The 13,056-nt window shown below is 39.6% G+C and overlaps 1 protein-coding gene across 8 annotated transcripts in view; it reads right to left on the reverse strand.

Moving 5' to 3' along the window:
* cadpsa (Ca2+-dependent activator protein for secretion a) overlaps positions 1-13,056 on the reverse strand; it is a 164,195-nt gene that overhangs the window by 132,406 nt on the left and 18,733 nt on the right. For all 8 annotated transcript variants that reach the window (XM_034586801.1, XM_034586809.1, XM_034586808.1 and 5 more), the window contains exons 2-3: positions 5,155-5,268; positions 2,087-2,419 (exon numbers count right to left, since the gene is read on the reverse strand). In XM_034586801.1, the coding sequence (XP_034442692.1) occupies positions 2,087-2,419; positions 5,155-5,268 (447 nt within the window). The remainder of the gene's footprint in view (positions 1-2,086; positions 2,420-5,154; positions 5,269-13,056) is intronic.

The raw sequence follows: 13,056 nt of genomic DNA on the forward strand, positions 1-13,056 counted from the left end.
TGATTATTATTTTCACCAACGTACCTGTTGTGTGTTGATTGCATTTGCTATTGTGTTCAATGTGGTCACAATATGTCCCTGACCACCTCCCGATTGAGCCTCTGTATTTCTGTCTGGAGTTTGCATGTTCTTTCGTGTTTGCTTAGGTTTTCTCAAGGTACTCCGACTTCCTCCCACAGTCCGAAGACATACAAATTTGGGTAAGGTTGATGTGAGACTATTATTTGAAAATAGATGTGAATGTGAGTGTGAATGTTTGCTTGTTTCTGTATGTTGGTCTGTGATATGCGGGCGACCTGTCCAGGTTGTACCCCGCCTCTCGGCCTACTGTATATCAGCTAGTGTACCAACATAGCTATTACACATTTCGAGATGAGACTGGGTTGCCCCCTGAGACCTTCAAAGGATAAGCAGTAGAGATAATGGATGGATAGACTTTCATGTGGTCTTACTGCAATCCAATCACCCAAAATGCATTTTAATGCCACGTTATAATGGGGTATTTTTGTACATGAGGTTATATTCAGGTGTAGAAGTTTGAATTACTATCAATGACCATATGGGCACATTCACGGGAGTGACTGTATCCTCCAACCTGAACCACAGTTCAGATATGCACCTGTGGTTAAGGTTCGGTTAAGTTTGGCCTAATAAAAGTAAAAGTTTGGCTGTTTTTTCTAAAGCTTCCCATCATATCACACAGTTAAAGAAGTTTGCAGTTGCTGTGAAAGTTGATCTGTTGAGATCAAAGTTCAGCAGCTATTATGATTTCATCCATAACTTAAGTTAATGATCAAAGATCATCATCTAGGTTATGGTCCACTAAGTAGTGCTACAGATTGATCATAACAGTTACTGAGCTAGTTCGTCGACATATCCATCTTGGTGACAAAGCTACAGTAAAGGTAGAATAGGAAGAATTTAGTTTTTTGTTAATTACGATATATAAAAGGTAAAAAAAATTGTTTTGCATCCTAATTTCCCATTGACCATACAGACATTTACTCAGTGGTGACGTAATTAGGTCACAGGTCTGCAAAGTCCAACAGCTCGGCCATGTATTCAACTTTTACAAAGATAATGAAAACAATACTATGTTGTCTTCAAACCTTCAGAGCTTAAGTGCGTGAAAAACTATTTTTAACATATTCAGGTGATTTAGATTTAGGACTATAAGTTTTGAAGATCTACGTCCACACTTAAATGTTTAAACGAAACAAAAATGGCTAAATTTGAGTGTCTATGTTCAACAAGCTCTGTTTATGTTTTGGGAAATAAACTGGCCTAGTTTCAGCCCACGACGAAAACCGAGAGTAGAGATATGTTTCCAGCTTTAGTTAGCTCAAACCATACTCTTACGCTGTCTCCCTCAGCCAATGTTGGATTGAAACAATAAAGGGAATAGGATAAAAGGATAAAGACACTGAGCAGGATCCCCCCCCCCCCACCCCCAACAGTGTCTTCAGTGATGGACTGAGCACTGACAAAAGACTGAGTACCTGTAGGCCAGCCTCCAGCTGCCCACAACTGGGCACCATTATTACCACATCAATCTGTCTTTAAAGCCCAGCTCTCTACGCTCTCATTACCATTACACTCTGCATATATTAATGACAAATGTTCCATCCAGCAGCAGATTCTCCATCGATGCAGTACCTAGCACTTTAATAGTGGATGGTCTGTGTATAGAAGCCTGTCTTATTGTTCATTCCCTGTGCTCAGACTGTGTATCTGCTTTCAGTTAGCCACAAAACCAGAGCACCCGACCCCCCCCTCTCTCTCTCACACACACACACACACACATCTAATTGTTCTCCTCATGTTAGATGTGTGCACTGTGCAGATGAATCATTTTATGCGTTTTATTGCTTGCAACATGTTGTTGAATTGAACCGATCACACACAGAGATGCTGCCTTATGAGACTGTAACAACAGAAAAAGATAAATTCTTATTTTCCTGAAAGAAAACCTATGTCAGTGATGAGAATAAGGATGTCATCTCTCAAAAAATAAAGATGTAGGTAGTGTGGCACAACATATTAAAGTCGTAATAGTACCCACCCACCTAACCCTAATCAGACTCACCTGGCAGGCATTGTAAAGGAGTTGGTGCTCGAACTTCTTGATGCCCAGGATCTGCTGAAACATCTCATAGAGCTGGTCTTTGCTGAGGATGAGTTCGGAAGCAGCACTGGCTGTCATTCTCTGCTGGTGCTTCCTGGGGTCCTCTTCACCACGGTAGATGGTGTCAAACTTGGCAATCCAGGAGCTAAGCACCGTCTCTTTGCTTAGGCCGTCAATCTCCGGCAGGCTGCGCACCCGCTTCTCTATGTGCTTCTTAAAAACCTCCCGAGAGTCGCTGGCAGAACAGCCGCCGCTTTGCACCATCCGGGAGACACGGTCACTTTTTAGGAAAACCTGCGATCAATGACATGATTTGTGATTTGACAAATCAATTTATTTATTTAAGTCAATATATTTCAGATTCAGAGTTTTTAGTAAAGAAAAAATAAAGATATTTTAATGGACAAACAATGTGCCTGACCAGACCTCATTTTAGACCAATGAGGTCTTTGTCTAAATATCAAATGTACTTTCACCATGTGGTCAAGTTTGGTCAGACGCATTGTTGGCACATTTCTATTTTGAGAGAACCAAAAAAAAGGACACGAATGTGGCTTGAGGTCAGTGGCATATCATTTAAAGGCTCATTATCAAGATAGTAAGTACATAGTACATAGGCAGGTGCACAACCTGCATACACTCTGTTTGTTAGGCACACAGACATTACCTAACGTAATTAATGGACTTTCAATTGAGGTGGTTATAGCTCTGAATAACTACATTTCAAAAATTCAACAGCATCATCTGTTTCCTGAAACAGTGCACTGGTACTATGGATAATGCACAAAATACATATGAAATACTAGTTATTCAGTAGAAAGCAGTTCCATTGAAAATCATTGACAGTGAAATAAAACCAGTCATGGACATGTTGCTTCTGGAGTCATTTTACAAAGCTGTGAAAAGTCAAACTGAAATTCCATTACCTCTACTTTGCCCAGCAGCAAAGCTAAGGACGAAAATCAGTAACAAACCAAACGGTACTAAGAGCAAGTTTACTGATATTTGAGAGGCCCAATGGGCTTGTTATTGATGGGAGGTTAATTCCTGTCACCTGCTGCCGTCACTGCCAAGCTCTCTCTGACCCTTTGTCCCTGTTTTCTTGATCCTTCTATTTCTGTCTGTCCCCCAATCCCTCTCTCTGCCTGCCTCCACCAGTTTGAGCCCAGAGCTAAAGCCGAGCTGGGATATTTTGGTTTTAATTGAATTGGATAACCTGTGCCACCAGCTTCATCTGTTAAATATCACACCATTCTCACCTGGGTTGCCTGTGCTACCACATTAACTGATAAGGAAGTGCTTTTCAGTGTGTCAGCGTCACTAACCCAACAGAGATATGCTCCCTTGTTCTGTTCTCACACCCTACACTCCTCTCAAATCTCACCATCTCCTTTACATCACTTGTTCCTGGATCAGCCCTCAGCAAACACAGTGAAAGACAAATGATACAATACTATATGTATGATGATAGATGATAGGTTTGTGAACTGTTAGGTCAAAATCATAAGTCTGAAATGAGATGCTCATTTACAACTTTAAATGTAGTCAAGAGATCAAGCAGACATGGATTTATGACTCCTAAAGGTCTATGTGAATAGTGAGGTATTCAACGTTACGTTAATTGTGTTTTCGTTAGCATGGGATTTATATTTATATGTAAATGCTATATTGATGTATTTATTTAATTAATTTGACTGATTATCAACACCGTGACATAAAGATGAGAGGTGTATGTAATGTATGTAGAGTTTCTAGTCTGCAGCACCCTAAATATAGTGAGTGATTAGCTTCAGGTAAAGGTTGTATTTATTAAGAAGAGTTTGGGTTTTTATACCGGTCTTATTGTATTTCTATTTCAAACAAATTTTTAAATGTTGAAAATAACGTTTTTTATTGCCATTGTGCAGAATGTGCAATATGTCCAGTTATAAAACCCAGTGGACAGTGGAGTTTCATATTACCTCCGGAGTCGAAGAAAAAGAATGTATACGATTTAATAGTGCCACTTAATATTAATAATCAATGTAGAGATGAGAGGTGATGAAAATGTGAAAAAGGCAGTATGGTGATGTTATAATGGAAGGAATGGATGGAATTATCTTTGAACTGGTTGATGTTGATAACAAATATTAACATATTTGAAAGAACACCTTTAAAGTTCTTATCATTAAAGTGTCAGTTATCAGTGTAGCCATTTATACCTGCACTTTCCTATCTAAAGTCAACACCTCTATGATGATGTAAATACCATCTATGTCTCTAATTCACTCTAGTTATCTAACATTCAGCCTGAACATCACTATACTCTGTGCACAGTAATCCAGTAACAGGACTAAGGTCTTACTCTTTAACTTGCTTTTTTGGCCTGCTTGCAATGTGGGCAACTGTTTCATACTCACTGTGAGGCACTGCAGATACTGTACATGTATGTCGAATGTTTTAAATGTACACTGCAGAACAGCCTGAGATACAGGGAATATGCTGGCTTTTCTTTCATCACATTTCATTCCCCTCTTTATGTCTGGATGGATCAAGCCAACTGAATCCTGGCCGTCTGGGAGCACATTATTAACACTGCCCTGAGGAGCTCGGTTCATGCTCTGCATCATTTATCAGAGCTGAGACAAGTTATCTCCACTGAGGTTTGGATACTCTTCACCCCATTATTAGTTTTCTTGCTTGGACGGATTCAGTTTAAACAAATGAGGCTCTGCAAGGGAAAGTTTACATCTTGCAAAAGACACTTTAGATAACTGAGATAACAAGGAGGTTGCACACATTTCATATTCATAAAAATGATGAAGAAATAATGTTTAATATTGTAATGGTTTTACAGGGAAACCTTCTTCTCTTCCTCCACAGGGAGATCAGAGGTCAGATATGGCTATGAAAGGATGCAATTTATAATAGATAAGTAAATGTAAAGTATTTGGAAAAAATCAAAAGGATTCATACCAGATTGATTCTGATTCATACCACACTAAATGCAGCTTTGTGAGTATACAGGTGTAACTTAATACAAACTTTACCTCATAGTAGCTCTGGACAGCATTGATGAAGGCCTCATCAGCCACAATCTGAGTGTCCCCGCTGAGGAATGACTGGAAACGCTCTTTGACTGTCTGCAGATGCTGCTTACTGATCTGAGGAAGACAAACAATGTATTTGTTATAGTTAATGTAAGTCAACAACAGAAATATATGAGAATACATTAATAATTTAAGCCTAAAATTAATTAATAAAACACGAAACGCTAATAAAAGTAACATGTAAAACATGATTTATATTAGAGCCAAGAAGCCATTTAACATGTCTTGGATGATTTTTTTCTTTCCTAAAGGTTTATCCTTCACACTGAGAAAAGAAAAAATAGCACACAGTTGTACAGATGTAGGCCCACATGGCCCAACTCACAGGACACTACACAGCTACACACACAGTATCCACCTTTGACGGCATGGATCCAAGCCACCAAAAGGGGTCACAAAGCAAGAGAGCAATATACAGGCTTACTTTGAGAGAAGCTCGACATGAGAAGTCATTTTTCTGCCTTTAATTACTCAAATTTCCCTCCCAGTGGTTGGAAACTCTTGATAACTACTGATCTGGTCAAAGCCCGAGACTGTCGAGGCTGTAAGACAGTGTAAGGCAGTGGAAAGTTTTGTTCAGAGCCTGGTAAGGGAAGACAGAATTTTTTTGCATATATTGAGACCTTTATGAAAATATCAGGCATGCATAAAGAATGCTAATACCTATAAAGAGATGAAACTTGCTGCTGACTTGTATAATAATCTGGATATATGTATATCTATACATACACTTGTGTGTACATGTGTGTTTACTTGGGATTTTTATTTGTGAAGCACTTTGTAACTATGTTTTAAGAAGTGCTATTTTAATAAAGATATTATTTCTGATCTCAATACATGTATATGCAATATAATGATGAAGTGGCCTAACATTCTTGGCAGAGGTATCTTTGAGTTTGCCTCTTTTCTAAAGATATAGTACTATAGTACATGATCGATACCACTTATTCATAGTGGGTCACATGGGGGCTGGAGCCCATCCAGGCTGACATGAGCTTTAGAGGAGGGGTACCACCTAGACAGTTTAGGGTTGGTTACCACAGAGACAAAGAAATGGTAAATGGTCTGTATTTATGTAGCACTTTTCGAGCCTTGATGACCACTTAAAGCCCTTTACAGTACAGTTTTGCCATCCACATCCACATTCAGTGCATCCATGTGCAGCACTTTCTCTATCATACATCACTCAAACACATCCATCGGGGGCTATTTGGGGTTCTTGCCTACGGTGCATGAGGAATGAGGGAGACTGGGATCAAACCACCTTTAACCTACGCAGCCGAAGTTAGCTGCATCCTCCAACAGTCGCCTAGACCTTGTCAGCCTAACTGAAATGAGACAGTCTGGTCTTCCTATTGCGTCACCAGCTTGTGCCGCCCTTACAGCCGTCAACCAGCAGCAAAGCTACTGACGAAAATGTTATCCGGTTGATTAAAAATGTTAAAAATATGTTTTTTTTAACAAGTGTACCGTTAGCTGTTCTGTTGAGTGCTTTCATTTGAAAATAAATTATTTTCTTCGTTTTTTTCAACACACTTTTTGCCGCCATTGCCCTTTTGAGTTTGTCACGGAAGAGCAATGAATCATGGAATATGTTGGGCCATAAAGGTACCAGGTTACTTTATTTGTCTCCTGTGGGATACAGGAAATTGCTGCCTCAATGCAAAACACACACAATAAAAACAATAATTAGGCCAGTGTGCAAATACAAATTGCTTGGTTATCCCTGAGAGCCTGCTCAATTCAGCTGCTGCAACCGTGGTTCTGTCTGTCCTCCATATTCACATTGATGAGTTTAATCAATAGTGTTGGACCGGTTGTGTTTGCACAGAGGGAATCTCTACCTCTTCCTATCGTTCATCTGTACATATTCAGAATTCAAAACATGAGATGTGTTGGATAAAATAATTTTGGCCTGCCTAATGGTGGACCTTTCAAAAAGGTCCTGGGGGATGCGGGAGTGGACATTCCCATAATCTCCCCTGCCGTCTTGACCAGATTGGAGATCTGAGCTTTAAATTTGACTGTTAAATTTCCAAACCAGCTAGTGATACCGTACCATAAAATGGACGCTATCATCGCTCTATAAAAAGAGAACATAATATTCTTACATACAACAACTCTGAGTCTGCAAAGTAAATGGAGGTGCTGATGGATTCTCGCACAGACACCCTGTACCTGTGTGTGCCAGCAGATCATTATCAATATGGACCCCTAAGTATTTGCATGAGATGACCTGTTTGATTTCATGACCATGTATGGCCATAAGGCTCTGATCTCCGATTGATTTGGGGTCTATATACATTTCTACAGTTTTGCCTGTATTCATATGAAGTTGATGGTCATCGCACCAGTCTGTAAATCTGTCCACTGCAGCTCTGTGGCTGCTCCTGTTGGAGTTGTTTGTAAGGATTACAGTATCATCAGAGAATTTCACTACATTGATCATGTTGAGAGCTGACACAGTCATTTGTGTAAACAAGAAAGTTGAACTTACACATCCCTTTGCTGCTTTCTGTTGTGTCAGAAAGTGCTGAATTGAATTTCACTTGTTGTGGCCTATTTGATAAGAAAGAACAGTACCACTTAGACAGGGATTCACATAAAGGATCCACCCAGTGGACCCTCCGTTGCTGTAGCCACATTTGGAGGAGCCTTCGATTTGGGACAGTCTAGTCACGCCGCTGTGACGTATTTGGTCTACAAATGCAGCTTCCGAAAGGATACGTCGCCCGAATTGAGACATAACTAACATGTCCTTGGATGTTGGGTACAGAGATGCTCAAAAGATAACCAGCTCTAACAGGAACTGAGAAACAGACTGTAGCGTTATGCTTCAAAAAGCTGCTGTGGTGAGAGCAGTCAGCAGAGGACAAGTCAAGCAAGGCAGCACTGCTGTCAGCATCTGCTCAATGAGAAATCCCACAGGAATAAAGAAAGTAGTATTGGTTTAAAATGCAATCGTTGTTTTTTCGCTTAAAGGGGACATATCATGCAAATTCTACTTTGTTAGTGCTTCTACAGGTTAATGTGGGTATCTGGCATGTCTACCAACCCAAAAACTCTGGAAAAAAAACACTCGCGCGTTTTGTTATAGTTCCTCTAAGTCAGAAACGTCATGCTTGAGTGACTCGAATGAGCTTCCTGTGTTTTGTGTCGTAACAAGGTACTGGAAGTCTCCCTACATGGTCTTGGCCCACCCCCCACCTCATCCCCCCCGCCCCCCCACACTCGTTGGGTTTACACCGGACGCAGCGCCGCAGCGAGGCAGCGCAGCGCCGTTCTCCAGCACGCAGCCGCCTGGCTGTTCACACGGGACGAGCATTTCTCCGCTGGTCAGCCCCATAGACTGTATATATAAGGTCAGCCCGCGATTCTGCTTTCTCCGCTTGTTGTTGTACCCGTTGAATGTCGGGGTTCGGGGGTAAATGATGGTCTTCATAGCCCCCCCCACCCCTCTCTTTCTCTCTCTCTCTGTCTGCTTGTGTGCTTGTAGTGGATGGGCAGAGGGGGACATTTAATTATGTGATTGGGAAAATTAAAACTCCAGGACAACAGAAGGGGAATACAAAGTATGGGATGCATATTTGATAATTTATATCATATAAAATATGTAATTTATATCGTTTAAAATCATGGGGGGAGGGGGGAGGGGGGAGCTGGCTCATTAGCATTTAAAGGAACAGGCACTCAAAACAGGTCGCTCTGTGGAGGGCTGTTTTATACAGGGTAAAAAGGGTGCTGTTTTAAATGATCCTTGTGGTATTTTGACCAAAGTATGTTACAGACATTTCATTAAGACCCCAAGGAACCATATCAACTTGTGGTAAAATGGGCATGCTATGTCCCCTTTAATATCAACAAGAATCCCCTAATTCCCTCCTAACACATTGTCATTGCTTTAAAATTCAGTACAGTTTAAGATTTAGAGAATATGGGTGCAACTGTGCAACATGACAAAAGAAAGCGTGTCTTTAAAAAACTTGTTGTGTTTTTCAAACATCGTCAAAATGTACAGTTGAACCAAATGTGACAGAAAAATAAGTTTGGTCAGTAACATAACTATTTTCTTCTAATGGCACGTGTCTGTACAGAGCTTTCTCTTTGACCTGTTGATCGTCAGCAGTAGCATTATTTGCATCACATTTGCATAATTTGGATTGATGACATAGTTACTAGAGTTCAGAGTAGGTTCTCTTAAGATGCCTGTGCAATTTAGGTCTGATTTTCCACCATGACTTGGGTAACCCCAGACAATTGTTAGACATGGACCTCATATCTGACAGATGACTTGTTGGTGGATGGTCAGTTTGAGGTGGCTCATGATGCCTGACTCATCTCCTGCAGGTACTTTAAGTGGATAAAAAAGGTTGTGTTGTAAAGTCAAGCATTGTGCTGGAGACACACACTCTATAGTCGTCATTATGATTCTCTTCAGGACCCACTGTGTTATGGCCTTACAATTTACAATCTATCTATAGACATAGTGAGATTCAGACATGTTACCCAATTACATGTCATTATATGAATCCTCCTTTTACAGCCAAAATAGTAGAACAATGAAATGGCCAATAAGAATGCTGGAACATTCAACACCCATTGGCCAGTTCTTGTCTGCAGCCCTGGTAACCGTTACCATGGCCACTGCAGGAGGAAGCTGTATGAGATTACAGCTTCCTCAATGGGGGTCAGAGTTCACAGTCCTGATGAACTGCAGCAGAGACAGCTGTCCGCTTCTGATAATCCATAGTACTGTGCATCAGCCCATGACTAAATATTGGTAAATAGAGGTCGGATGGGAATATGTGCAGCTGGAGAGTAAACTGTAGGTCAGTGGTGTTGTCTCACTTGGTTTATTTATTCCTTCAGATTTGTCTTAAACAGAAAGCCTTTGGTTGGCAAAGACACATCAATATACTGTAGCACAAGGGTACCATGCTCTCACAGGAATGCTCACTGTAATACATAAACAGTGAAGCATGCTATTGGCATAGCTGGTGGAGCGTAATATGAAACCATGCTGTCCTCTATTGAACTGCTCTATCTTTCGTGCCTTAATTCAAATGCCTTATTTGACATTATTTACTCTTCAAATCAATACAAAATAGCTAAACCACCTCTGGCTACAACAGGGAATCGTGAGAGTCCAGTCCATCTGTAATTATTATTCCACTGTCTATATGGTAACTAGAGTTTTTTGCTGAGAGTCATGATACAGTAACTCCACTGTAGATGTGCTGCTAATCCAATAAGGCCTCTTACCTTTAAACATGAAACCAGAGGGGCGCTCTGAGAGTGCATACCTTCGCCAAGGCTAATGCAATATCTCCCCATTTTAAAGCAGTGTTTCATATTAATAACCTAAGTTGTAGCGGCCCGCCATTTTCTAATTAACCTGCCACAGTTTCATAATGAACCAAGAATTATTTTTTTACACTTAATGATAATATAGGAGATCTCTTACTTGGTGGTTTTCTCCATTGCTGCCTTGTGTAGCTGTGTGCAGCACTATTTGCAGCCTTGCCGCAAGCTCACTTGAATGCTTGTGCTATTGTCCATATCATATGGTATTTTAATCGTCCATTGTTGTTACCATGGAAACGATTACCATAATTGCAAAAATCATGTCGGCTATGATCAGATGGTTCAGCGTTACATACCGTCTACCACAGAGCAAACATGATTGCTTTTCTAACATGATGTGTTTTTTTGGAGATAAGGAAAAGTGTCCGAAAGGGTGAAAATGTCAGTAGAGAAAATTAATGGGAAATTTATTTCTGGAACCAGAGCTGTTCTAAAAGTGTGTGGTCACTGTTACTCTCTGTACTGTCATTTACTTACACATTTAAATTGAACATATTTCATGTTTCACTGGATTGAAGATAAAGCCTTGTGCTATGTTTATAATATAGGAACAAAACAAATGAGGGAAAATGTAGGAGGTTGCAAGTCAATTAATTTTAACCCTGTGACAAACATGATTACAAAGTTAATATTACTCAATTGCTGTACAGTATAGTGATTATGAGCATCAGTACTTGGTAGTAGCCCAAGAATGTTGAGGTCCAACTGTTTAAAAGCTTGGTTCAGAGGAGATCAGTTAATTAAGTTTAACCTGCTTGTTTGACCCACTCACTGATTGCAGCGGTGTCTACAATTATTTATGCAAGTTTGATACAAATCTAGCTGACATTGGAATGTACTGGCTCCAGGAAATAGTCATATTCTAAACATTGACCAAACCCATTGCCTTCTCCCACATATTCAGATTTTAAATGTTACCTAACTACAAATGGGTCATATAAAGGTTAGCATGTGCAACCTTAGTGCACGTAGTGATTGTATACAGTATACACTGTGCTGAAATTGTTGAGTACTACATACACACATGTATAATTCATTTGGCTGTTACTGATACCAGCTGTCATACAGACTCACTGCCAACATCAACACCAAAGAATGCTGAAGAGACCAATTAGGGGCTTCTTGGCTTTATTTATGTACCAGAGTCAGATGTTAGCTTTAGCGTGGATAATACACCTGATACCTGCTGCCTGTTCACTTTGAAGTTTGGTTAAAATACACACATTTTATTTGCCATTTCTCTTAATAGTTATTTTACATTTTGATCTATATACAGTACTTTTATCATCTCAAGATTATGTCATATTTCTACAACTTCTATCTACTCATTCAGAAATCTCTGTCTTTCTGTATAGGCATAGTTGCATACCTGCTTCACACATAGCATGTGTATCACTCACCATCAATTAACTGTCTTTTGTAACGCAATCATTGTTGTCTTGAGAAATAATGGATAGTGGTTTGTGACACCCCAGTCATTGCGATCAAAGGTACTCACTTGGCGTATGTGCGTACAACTTTTCTTCTGTTTTTTTTTTTCAGTCCTTTTCCTGACACGGCTGATTGAGAGCAGACAGAGTTGAACACCCCCTTCACTTTCAATTACATAGCTTACCATAGTCTGTCAAGCTGGTGACATTACTGTGAATGTCCTGCAGTCCTGGGCTGATACCTGATTTCTGTTCACTTTGAAGTTTGTTTTTTTCTCTTAGTTAGTTATTTTACATTTTGATCTAAATACTTTTATCATCTCAACAGATGAAAACACGACAACAGCACATTCACAACAACTGCAACGAGATCTGATCCACCAGTTTGGGTTTCTGCGTACTGAGTCAAGCTTCGGTGAACTTTTAATAAAAACAGGTAAAAAGCCCTTTGTGCCGCAATGGTGGTGGTGTGGCTTCAGGGTTTATATTCAATTTATGCCGATAGCTCCTTTAAATTAAAGTGTGTAAATCTTACACACTTTAAGATAGGGTTCATTGAGAAATAAAAATATGACTTTTACATGTTAATATGTGTTAAGGACATTTCTATGAATACTATACATTTTATTTTCTAAGTCATTTTTTCATAATGTTTTATAAAAATGTGTAATATTGAACTTGGCATGCATAAAGCAAAGTGATTACCAAGTGACCTGTCACAGATGATCAAATTATCATATCAAATTTCTTTTTTGGCATAGAACACTAAAAACTGTGTCACGTGTCCTCTGAGTAGGATATCTCCATTCTTTCTTCTGGTGTGGTTAGAAAACATCTGAAGGATTACAGAAAGGTATAATATGTGAATATAATGTGTAAAACAGATATTTGAATAAGTCGTAGAAGTCAAAATTGCAAAAGATTTCCCAGATAAACCAAATTCATCCTATAATGCTACCTCGTCTATATTTGACTAGAGAGAGAAGCATCTTACAATTTCATTCTACCTGAGTATAAATTTAAATATAAATCTTGTTCTTATTCTGAT

This window comes from Hippoglossus hippoglossus, chromosome 5 (genome assembly GCF_009819705.1).
Source record: "Hippoglossus hippoglossus isolate fHipHip1 chromosome 5, fHipHip1.pri, whole genome shotgun sequence".
NCBI classification, from domain to species: Eukaryota; Metazoa; Chordata; class Actinopteri; order Pleuronectiformes; family Pleuronectidae; genus Hippoglossus; species Hippoglossus hippoglossus.